Here is a 10,886-nt window from a genome sequence, read left to right on the forward strand (position 1 = left end):
ACACAGAAAAGCTGAGCGTCTTGCCCAAGGCCACGTAATTACTTTATGAGAACGTGGCTCTCCTGCCACCCTGCCACCCTCACCGCAGGGGGAACGGGGCTGGCTGGACAGGGGAGAACCAGGCTATAGAAAAGACATCACAGAAGCTTGAGCATGCCGCCGAGGCGATGACAACCCTGCTCCCAGAGCATCAATCATGCCGCAGTGGACAGACTAGATCTCAGTTGCCACAGTGAGGAGCTAAGGAAGAGAAAGGCCGCAGATGCTGGTGAAATCATCCTGGGGAAATATTTGAAAGCCAAGTTTACAGCATTGGCAGCAAGACGTGATAAAATTCGTCAGCTGTTGGGTGGGAGGAAAATGGATAAAGTGGGTTTAAAAAAACACAAATGAAAGCAAGCATCAGCACAGAAAAACGGATGGCAAGTTCGTCATCAAGTAACAGGATGGAAACTCTTTCCCCTCTGCTCTCCTCTCTGGCCATTTTCACCCTTTAACCCTATCCTTTCATTCTTTCAGTGTGTGTGTGTGTGTGTGTGTGTGTGTGTGTTCGTGTTCATGTGTACACGTATGTGTATGGTCAAGCCTGTGAAGATCAAAGGAAAATCAGGCGTCTTTCTCGCTGTCCAACTTATCGTTGTGATAGGGTTTCACACTGAACATGGAGTTTACCAATAAACTGCACTGGCTGGCCAGTCAGCCTCAGGGATCCTCTCGTCTGTCTCCTAGCCCTGGAGGGATCCTCATGCTAGGCTTCTTCACACAGATTCTGAGACACTGACTCAGCAAATACGAGCACGTTTGCAACCAAGCTGTTCCCCATCCCCCATTCTTTCAGACTTTGCAGCCCTAAGTGGGTTAGGTTGTAAGAAACAGAAATCAGTGACAAAAGCAAAAAATATTGTCAAACTCTTTTTCTATGCCTGCCACCTGCTGTCCTAATGCTTGATACTTATGCACTCATTAGGCTTCCAAGGTAACTCCAGAGTAAGCAAAATTATTATTCCTACTTTAGAGCGAGGAAACAGGCTACACAGTTAACAGCGAACCTGGCTTCTAACCCACGCAGTCTGACTCTAGAGCTTACCCACTGAATCTACACTACCCTCCAAACTGCCACCAGGCAGTTTCCATCGCACTACAAAGACACAGGGGCGGTGGTGATGGAAGATGATCTGCAGATTGAAGATTATTGAATTTTACAAGTTTCCCAGGGATCAGGCATGGACCTTATCAATAGCTTGTCATAATTACTCAGCTCTACGACTCTGTCACACGACTCTTGGAATCCTACGGCGCACTCCCTTAGCGTTCTGTCCTGATCTTCAAACGTAACCTAGGTTGTTCTATTGCTCTCCTTGACCTGTGGGTATGTTTGCCTCTCCAGGGCCACTCTAGACCCCTTGAGGAGCAGGAATTAGATCTTGGTCACCTATGTAAACCAGGTCATATTGCAGGTGCTCCACTAAACCTGTTGAAGACATGAATAAATTAATGAATATGAATACAAACGATATGCTCCAGCCAAACTGGTCGACTTCGAGTCTCCACCTGCTTGGTCTGTCAGTCCTCACTTTCCAGAATGGTCCTCTCTCTGCTGCTGCCCACACTGCACACTCTAACCCATCCTTCACAGGACTCAGCTCAGCTCCTCCTGTACCGTGAAATTCAGCCCAGTGGCCTCAACAATCCGGCGTCAGTTCAATGGCATGGGGACTAGCGTCCCTGCCGCTGTCTTCAATTCAAAACCAGACCCTAGCACTGCGCTCCTCTGGGATAACTCCATAAATTTCTAAGGTTTAGTGGTCTCCAGCTATAAACATAGGCAAATAATATCCTTCTGAGAGAAGGGGGGAGTGAAAGAAAACCATCTGAACACCTGGCATGCTAGGGAAATGAGGGCTCCTCCCTGCACCCACACTCCTTTACCGATCAGGCAGCACTTAAGTGGCAGCATTTAGCATCTTCCTTCAATTAGACTTCAATGACTAGAGAGATCTTTGGGGACAGGAACTGTATCTCATCCACGGGCCTCACACAGAAACGTAGCCAACATTAAGAACAAAGTGATTGTGAGGCGGGCTGCGGCAAACACACGTGAGTGGTGGCGGGGTTAGAATCACGCATCTTCATGTAGCTTTGCTGTGGAATTATCACACGGCACCTCTGTGATCTCGCTCGTGCCCAAGACTAGACCAGTAAGTGCAATAAAGTCAAAGGTTTGCCCCGCAGAAGCGTGACTCTCTCCATGCCAATCAATCAGCCAGCCTTAGGTTAGGTTGGGGGCTTGATGCTTGTCACTGGCACAAAAAATTAAAGCTAACACTAAAGCAAACCTAGGAAAATCAAAACTCCAAATCTGTGGTGGTTATCAGTAGAATAAAAGCTCTTTGCTTTTTCCATAAGTTTCAATACCCAGGCTTCCCCTCTCTGAACCTGCCAGAGTCCTCTTTTCCCCCGATTTGTCACGGCCTCCATTTATTGTACATTATCTTCGCAGGAATCAATTCCCATGCTTAGGGCTTTCTGTTTCATTCGGTTGCTGCCCTACTTGCAAGTACTGACAAGCCATGGGAGCTGCAATCTGTTGGTAGTAACCTGCAGCCTAACAAGCTACTCTTGGTGAATGCCCTGGGCCACGTCCCCTTTCCCTGCAGAAACTATTTCTGTAGCTCTCGCTCCGTGGGATGCACAGCTACAAATTTCATTGGAAGCAGCAATTACTAATGGAATCGTGCCAAGTCCCCGTGCTTTCGGTATTCTCCTGCTTCCGTCTCCTTTTGGTTTTGCTTTTTCCCCATGGGGAGAAGCACGGGGTGAGAACTGGAACCTAACACCAAATTCACCACAGCAGAGAAGGGATACATACAGTGGGATAGTAGATGGCAAAGCCAAGACGGCCATATGTCAGCAGCCATCATCAGGAAAACCGCCGCCTTCCTCGGCTTCATCCCCCTGACACAAGATCAACAGTAGCTGCTGACCCTGTGCCAGTGGGTGACTCTAGAGATTTATAAATCGTCCTGTCTCAAAAAGCATCACGTAATTCTAAAACCCGTGTGGCTCTACACATATAAACGCATGTGTAATATATTTTAACAAGAGCAATATCATAGCCTATGGGTAGATACGAAACAATTTTAGTCTTGTAAAGAGCCAATTAAATACTTCACTGGTGCCGTCCCCCTGAAATCTGTGCATGGGGTATCCAAGGAACTGTGTTTGGCTTGTTTATTAAGAAGGAAAATCTAGTTTGGGAGTAGAGGTGCGAGTCTGTATTACAAGTCTCAAAGTAGTGCCATTTTATAGCCTGCATTCACACTGTTACAAAAAACCTTGTACTTGCAGTCAGACAGACCCAAATTCTCCCTCTGGAACCGGTCAGAGATAACACACTGCAGGCGAGGTCCTCACTTCTGGGGCTTAGGGTTTCTGCACGGTGGTCTTCACACGACCTTAACCATGAGTTTAGAAGTATCCAATAACCCAGAATAGCTTCAAGATTTTATATTTAAAATAGTTGTATCATTACATTTGAAGATTCCTTAATCGTTCCTTGTGTACACTTTCTTAGGAAAAAAATGAATATACTTTAATTCACCAAATAAAAAAAATCATCTACATAAGACATTGTATATGTGTGCTGTGTGTATAATACATATTATGTATATAAATGTGCATATATAAGACATTTATATATATTTCCTACACTGTGCTTCTTAAATGTGGCAACTTTGAACACTAATATTGAGCATAATCTATTTTTGCCGTTCAGTTTCCTGACCCTTATGACAGCACTGATTCCAGCACACTCGCTACTTACTGCAATTCCTAAAGCTGTTTATAATGTCAATCTGAAAATTCGTACTTCAACCATACTTTGTAACCAGATTTCTTTTATTTTTCATAGTTAGCAAATACTGAATACAGCCTAAGTTAGCATTAGAAAAATTGTTACTCAATGGTCCTCAAAGGTAAAATGGACTCCACCCATTTTCAGTTTCAACACAGCAAGTCTCCTGTCGTACCCAGGGCAGATACAAACGCATTGAAAAGGTATTGGTTATTACTGCATATTAATTTATGCAATCATCAGCCAAAGATGCTAAGCCAACAAAAAGAAAACTGTCCAAGCAAGCAAACCCGAGGACCTGTGAGCCACGCCCTCTCAGTATATAAAGGCTTGTCCCTGTCCTTGGTAGCAGGCACTCCCTGGGCTACCCTACATCACCATGTCTGTTCGTTACAGCTCCAGCAAGCAGTACTCTTCCTCCCGCAGTGGAGGAGGAGGAGGTGGTGGAGGATCATCCCTCAGAATTTCCAGCAGCAAAAGCTCCCATGGTGGAGGGTTTAGCTCAGGGGGGTTCAGCGGTGGCTCCTTTAGCCGTGGGAGCTCTGGGGGAGGTTGCTTTGGGGGCTCATCAGGTGGCTATGGAGGTCTGGGAGGAGGCAGCTTTGGTGGGGGCTATGGAGGAGGCAGCTTTGGTGGGGGCTATGGCGGTGGCAGCTTTGGGGGTGGCAGCTTTGGTGGAGGCAGCTATGGTGGGGGCAGCTTCGGTGGCGGCAACTTCGGCGGAGGCGGCTACGGAGGAGGCTTTGGTGGTGGATATGGAGGAGATGGTGGCGGCCTTCTCTCCGGAAATGAAAAAGTGACCATGCAGAACCTGAATGACCGTCTGGCTTCCTACATGGACAAGGTCAGGGCTCTGGAAGAGTCAAACTACGAGCTGGAAGGTAAAATCAAAGAATGGTATGAAAAACACGGCAACTCAAGCCAGCGTGAGCCCCGGGACTACAGCAAATACTACCAAACCATTGAAGACCTTAAGAACCAGGTAAGGGGCATTTAAAATCCCAGCTTCAAATCATGTCTACCCATGTAATGTGGACAGGTGAATCTAAGTTAAGCATAGCACAGCTGATCACTGTGCCTGTTTGTTTTTCCATGTCTAGTGGAACCAAGTCTCATCAAAGATATTTATGAAGGCAGGGCATGTCTTTTTCATCCAGCATGTGTGTTGCCTGTCTTCCAGGAGGACAGATGACTGAGAACCTTTTAGGTTTTAACAAACATAATGAGTTCACAGTAAAAATATGCTAGATCATGTACAAATGTAGGAACTAAAAGAATTTTAAATGGGGATAGATAGATTGATAGATCTCAATCATTAAGGCTGATAACAAGTAAGCCATACCCAGCACCAACATTTGCAGGAGACCCAAGTTTCTAATAGAGAAATGATATACTCCCTGTCTCTAGGGAGTCTGTTAACCACATCTGGAGATTCAAGGTAGATGCACTTAGAAATATTTACAACAAATTAAACAAATACAGATGTGAGTTGCTCAAAAGTTGGCGGCAATACAAGAAAATCATAAACTCTATAATAAAGAGTCCTCATTGCAGGAATATACCCATATAGTCCCAGCCAGTGTTCAGAAAGGAATCATGGCTATAAAAGTACTGAAAATAATATTGTATGGGCAAGTTTGTACTATTCTATGCTTAACCTAACCTCCCTTCAAAATTCTGGAAGAGAACTATATAAAAATGCAAAATGCCTATGCTAACCTAAAAGTCATCAACCCATCTCTTGTCTCTCCCTGCAGATCCTCACCCTGACTACTGAAAATGCCAATGTCCTGCTGCAGATCGACAATGCCAGGCTGGCAGCTGACGACTTCAGGCTGAAGTAAGTTGAGTGGATGTGGTACAAAGAAAGCAGGTGTTTCCAACAATGACTTTGGAGGCCCACAATAGCATTTCTATTTTCCTGAACTCATCCAGAGCAAAATAGCTCTGAGCTGTTTAAGTTTTGACTGTAACATCTTTGGGGTAACTTTTAAAGGAAGATGTGTCTTAAAGTAACAGTTAACTCTTTGTATCAAACTATTGCTATTCCTACATGAATTAGTGTATTACAAATGATGCCGGGATATGAAATCAAATCTGTATTTATAGTCAAGTCTTCGTCCAGGTATTCCTCCATTGATCTGTATAGCCAGGGTTTGTATCCTGCTTGTTTCAGATATGAGAATGAAGTAGCCCTGCGCCAGAGCGTGGAAGCCGACATCAACGGCCTCCGCAGGGTCCTGGATGAGCTGACCCTTAGCAAGGCTGACCTAGAGATGCAGATTGAGAGTGTGACTGAAGAGCTGGCTTACCTGAAGAAGAACCATGAAGAGGTGACATAAAATTACATTTCTCTCTTAAAAGGGGGGGGGGGTGTCATCTTGGTCATGGCGCACTCATTAAATCTAACTATTCCTCAAACAGGAAATGAGAGACCTTCAAAACGTGACCACTGGTGACGTGAACGTGGAAATGAATGCGGCTCCAGGAGTTGACCTGACTCAAATGCTGGACAACATGAGAAGCCAATACGAACAGCTTGCAGAAAAGAATCGCAAGGATGTAGAAGCCTGGTTCAATGAGAAGGTAAGTAACTGCCCTTCTCGGCAAAGCTCCTGGAGATCTTGTGATCATGCCTGGATGTTCTCATCTTTTCCCGTTTTTAATCTTTTAGAGCAAGGAACTCACCACAGAAATTGACAGCAACATTGAACAAATGTCCAGCCATAAGAGTGAAATTACTGAATTGAGGCGCACTGTGCAGGGTCTCGAGATCGAGCTGCAGTCCCAACTGGCCCTGGTATGCTAAATCTTGTAAAATGGCTTTCATTTTATCCTGCAATGTTTCATGCTAAAAATGGGGGGGTGGGGGAGTAAAAAGTGGAACCGAAATCACAGCTTTGCAGGGTCGGGGAAAACTGTTAGCATCGTGCTCAAACTGCAGGGCTGCCTTTAAGCCACTTCTCTTCTGTGGCGACGTCTTGCTGAAGAATTTCCATGTTTCACTGCACTTACTAAAACCTTCTTCTCAGAAACAATCGCTGGAAGCCTCCCTGGCAGAAACAGAAGGTCGCTACTGCGTGCAGCTCTCCCAGATCCAAGGCCAGATCTCCGCCCTGGAGGAACAGCTGCAGCAGATTCGGGCTGAAACCGAGTGCCAGAACTCCGAGTACCAACAACTCCTAGACATTAAGACCAGACTGGAGAACGAGATCCAAACCTACCGCAGCCTGCTCGAAGGAGAGGGAAGGTATAACGGAAACCTGCGAAGTCTCTCGATTGCTCTCGTTCAGGGTTCTCCATAGCCAAGCCTGCCCAAACCCAAGGAAACGCCAGCGGGCGGGGCAAAGGAGGCGGGAAGGGGACAGGGATGTCTTCAGGAATCAGGGCTGTGTATGAACATCTGTGGATGGACAAGTGTTTGAGTATTAACAGACAAGCTTGACTGGCTGGTATTTTCTCAAAACTTGAGTCTGGAGCGCAACCTGACGCTTCCATGCTAAAAGCGACCGCATCTGACCCTCACCCCCCCCCCTCTAGTTCCGGAGGCGGATCCTACGGCGGCGGGCGCGGCGGCGGCAGCCACGGCGGAAGTTACGGCGGCGGCAGCTCCGGTGGCGGCGGCAGCCACGGCGGAAGTTACGGCGGCGGAAGTTCCAGCGGCGGCGGCAGCCACGGAGGCAGTTCCGGTGGCGGCTACGGCGGCGGAAGTTCCAGCGGCGGTGGTCACGGCGGCAGTTCCGGCGGTGGCTACGGCGGCGGAAGTTCCAGCGGCGGCCAGAGCGGAAGCGGAGGATTCAAGTCTTCTTCTTCCGGGTCCGGTGGCGACCAATCGTCTAAAGGACCAAGGTCAGCAGAAACTAGCTGGGGTAATCTGAATTAGTTCTAACTTTCTCCAATGGTTTTGTTGCTCTTTCAACTCAAGAGCTGATTTTAAAACAATGAAAATCTCCATTTAGATTTTCATTTGTGTTTTTAATAGACGACGTCAATTTTGGGAAAAAAAAAAAGCTTTCTGCAGCGTGGAATTTCTTTTTAGAACAACTCGGAAAAGATGTGCATTATCTTCTGTAATCTAAGCTTGTTAGCTTGTTAGGATCTCTACAAATCGTTTCCCCTAAATTCTAATTTTTTTTCTATTCACAGATACTAACAAAACCAGAGTGATCAAGACGATTATTGAGGAGGTGACACCTGATGGTAGAGTCCTTTCGTCTATGATTGAATCAGAAACCAAGAAACACTTCTATTAAGCTGCATAAAGAAGAGTCTCTTTGCACAGGCCACTGCACAGATGTGTGGGAAAATGTCCAAGAAAACACTTCTGTCTTAATGGTCTATGGAAATAGGTTTGCTCCTTGAAAGGGTTTAAAAGGTGTTTTGTGGTTTCTGTGTTTCTTCTTTTCATTTATCAGAAAGTGTCCTTTTATGGAGAAAAAAAAGAAGACAACTTTCTCATTTACTAATGAATTTCTCATTTACTAATGAATTTCAATAAACTTTCTTACTGATGCAAATGATCTAAATTTGTCAGAATTTTTATTTAATTGTGTGGGTGTGCTCAGACAAATATGAGTAATGTGGGTGAAAAGTTCATCTTTCCCCCAAAGGTATACCTTCTAAAGATACACAATCAAAATTGCTATACAGCCAATGAAGTTATTTTGTGTGCCAGGTGATGCCAGTGTGTCCAAACAGACATCTCTAAGTCTCCTGCTCTCCCCAATTCTTTTGTAAACGACACAAAAGACCTTGTCCTTGCAGTGTACAACTAATTAGACCACAACCATGCTGGCTAGTTTTGTGTCAACTTGACACAAGCTAGAGTCATCTGAGAGGAGGGAAATGTCAACTGAAAAACTGCCACCCTAAAGTTTAGATTATAGGCAGACCTGTACACATTTTTTAAATTAATGACTGATGGAGAATGGCCCAACCCAATGTTGGGCTGGTGGGGCCACCCTGGACTAGTGGCCCTGGGTTCCATAAGAAAACAAGTTGAGCAAGACGTGAGGAGCAAGTCAGTAAGCAGCACTCCTCCATGGCCTCTGCATCCTGGTTCCTACCTTGATTTCCTTCAATGATGAACAGAGGAAGCCTAAGCCAAATAAACCTTCTTCTCCTCAAGTTGCTTTTGGTCATGGTGTTTCATCATAGCAATAGTAACCCTAAGATACCAACTGTAAGATTCGGTGCAAGAGGGACCTTTGCGGCATCCCAGTCAGGTCCAAACCGCAGTGGGCAACAAAGTACGCCATGTAGAGAGAAAGAGCTTGTGCATGTAGTTTTATTCTTGTAAATTACAGGGAGCCAACTTGGAGGGTTCACCTTGAACAGGTCAGGTGCACTCCTCCCTCAATTACCGAACCCTAAGCAGGCCAAGTCTCCCACCTTTCCCTGGTCCTGACACCCTCCCCTTCAATAGCCAGCACCTTAAAAAAAATCCTAAACTTAGCCTTGTCCTCTGCTCTGCCAACACCTCGCCAGGTCCAAGAGATACCGGACAGTTCCACAGAGCCTGGGCAGCAGTGAAGCAACCGGCTACCCCAGGACGAGGCAGCACCCCAGCTGTCTCAGCCTCCCCTCTCCCCATCCCAAATCGGTAGGAAGCAGTCTTGAAAACTTGATGCCCTCATCCCCTTAACCTGCCTTGCCAAACTCCTCATCTTTTAAACAAAAAAAAGTGAGGAATGTTTCTATCCAGGCACACCTTGGCCCTGCCCCTTGGGCACAGTCGCCCCTTGGCTTAAGGCAAGCAGTTCCACTGTATGCAGTGCAAAGGCCCCTTTAAGAGACAAGCTCCACCCACTGCTGATCTCTCTCCCACCTTAGCAAGCCCTCTCAGACCTCTCCTCTCCCCTCTCTCCTCCTTCTCTCTCTCTCTCTCTCTCTCTCTCTCTCTCTCTCTCTCTCTCTCTCTCTCTCTCTCTCTCTCTCTCTCTCTTCCCTCTCTCTGTTTCTCTGTCCGTCTTTCCCTTTTAATAAAACTTCATACTCAAGCTCTCTGCATGTGGCCTACTTTGTCACCGGTGGCGCTTTGGGCCCGACTTGTTATGGGGCGCTGCAAAGGTCCCTCTCACACCGAATCTTATACCAGCTGACATTACTTGATACTCTACTTGGAAGTGCTAAAGGCGAAAGTCACGGTGTGGCTTCTGGGTTGCCCATGCCCATTGAGTAGCAACTTCAGCATCTTTCTGGGCTTGAATGCCAGTGTTTCTCAAGATCTGAGTCCTGATCCTTTGCTATTTCAGTGGGACTCTACTAAATAACCCCTCCCCTGGTATATTACACACTTTAGAATGTGCCCTACTGGGAAGTGCCCCTCCTCAGACATTGAGAACCAGGCTTTCATTTCACACCAAGAGTCTCTATAAGAAACACTTTCTCAGTCTATGACTTGGAGATTCCTTTGTCAATCTATGTACTTCGATAAACCTTTGGGTTACTAAATTGTATCCCAGTGTAAATCTAAACTAGATTATAATACTAATGAGGAGAGGACTGAGTCTGTGTTATGTATCACTGTAAACCCCACCCTAGCACGGTTTTCAACACCAATTGTTAAAGCCCAGTAAGTACTTGTTGAGCAACAAAATTAGTGAGTCATATCCAAATAAGTAAATGTAGTACCTCCCAAAATGAAGCCAGAAATGCTGGAGACTAAGAATCAAAAAATATTCACTGCCACTGTATGACAATAAAAACGAGACCAGACCTTTTGTACAATTAGTATATGTTTGTTTTAAACACTTCATAAACAAAATGGAAATGATTCAGTTGAGCCAAAAGGGCAAAAAGTACCCAGTGCCTTCCATGTGTTAGAAGCTTGGTTAGCTCTCCGCCTTCAGTCCTTCCCATTCCTCTAGTAACAACAGCCCCCGTCCTAGCAGATAACTGGAGAAGCTTGAGAGATGAGACCAGACTTAGGGAGGATGCGACCAAATGTGAATGTGGAGAAAACCATCCAATGCCAAACAACCAAAGCCCTGGACCCTCGGTCTCCTTGTTCCTCTGGCACTGGAAAGGTAAA

At 45.9% G+C, this 10,886-nt stretch overlaps 1 protein-coding gene across 1 annotated transcript; it reads left to right on the forward strand.

Annotated features, from left to right (window-relative positions):
• Positions 1-4,232: 4,232 nt before the first annotated feature.
• Positions 4,233-8,379, forward strand: Krt10 (keratin 10). The gene is made up of 8 exons (XM_075990782.1): positions 4,233-4,835; positions 5,611-5,693; positions 6,030-6,186; positions 6,278-6,439; positions 6,528-6,653; positions 6,886-7,103; positions 7,394-7,722; positions 8,000-8,379. The coding sequence occupies exons 1-8, from the start codon at positions 4,233-4,235 to the stop codon at positions 8,104-8,106; spliced, it is 1,785 nt and encodes a 594-aa protein (XP_075846897.1). The 3' UTR covers positions 8,107-8,379.
• The last annotated feature ends 2,507 nt before the right edge of the window (positions 8,380-10,886 follow it).

This window comes from Microtus pennsylvanicus, chromosome 11 (assembly GCF_037038515.1).
Source record: "Microtus pennsylvanicus isolate mMicPen1 chromosome 11, mMicPen1.hap1, whole genome shotgun sequence".
NCBI lineage: Eukaryota > Metazoa > Chordata > Mammalia > Rodentia > Cricetidae > Microtus > Microtus pennsylvanicus.

What these genes read in the sequence shown, in the direction of transcription:
- Krt10 (XM_075990782.1), top strand. Translation starts at nt 4,233, where the DNA reads ATGTCTGTTCGTTACAGCTCCAGCAAGCAGTACTCTTCCTCCCGCAGT. An exon ending in TTGAAGACCTTAAGAACCAG is followed by an intron (nt 4,836 to 5,610) that starts GTAAGGGGCATT and finishes CTCTCCCTGCAG; the next exon opens with ATCCTCACCCTGACTACTGA. An exon ending in AAGCCTGGTTCAATGAGAAG is followed by an intron (nt 6,440 to 6,527) that starts GTAAGTAACTGC and finishes TTAATCTTTTAG; the next exon opens with AGCAAGGAACTCACCACAGA.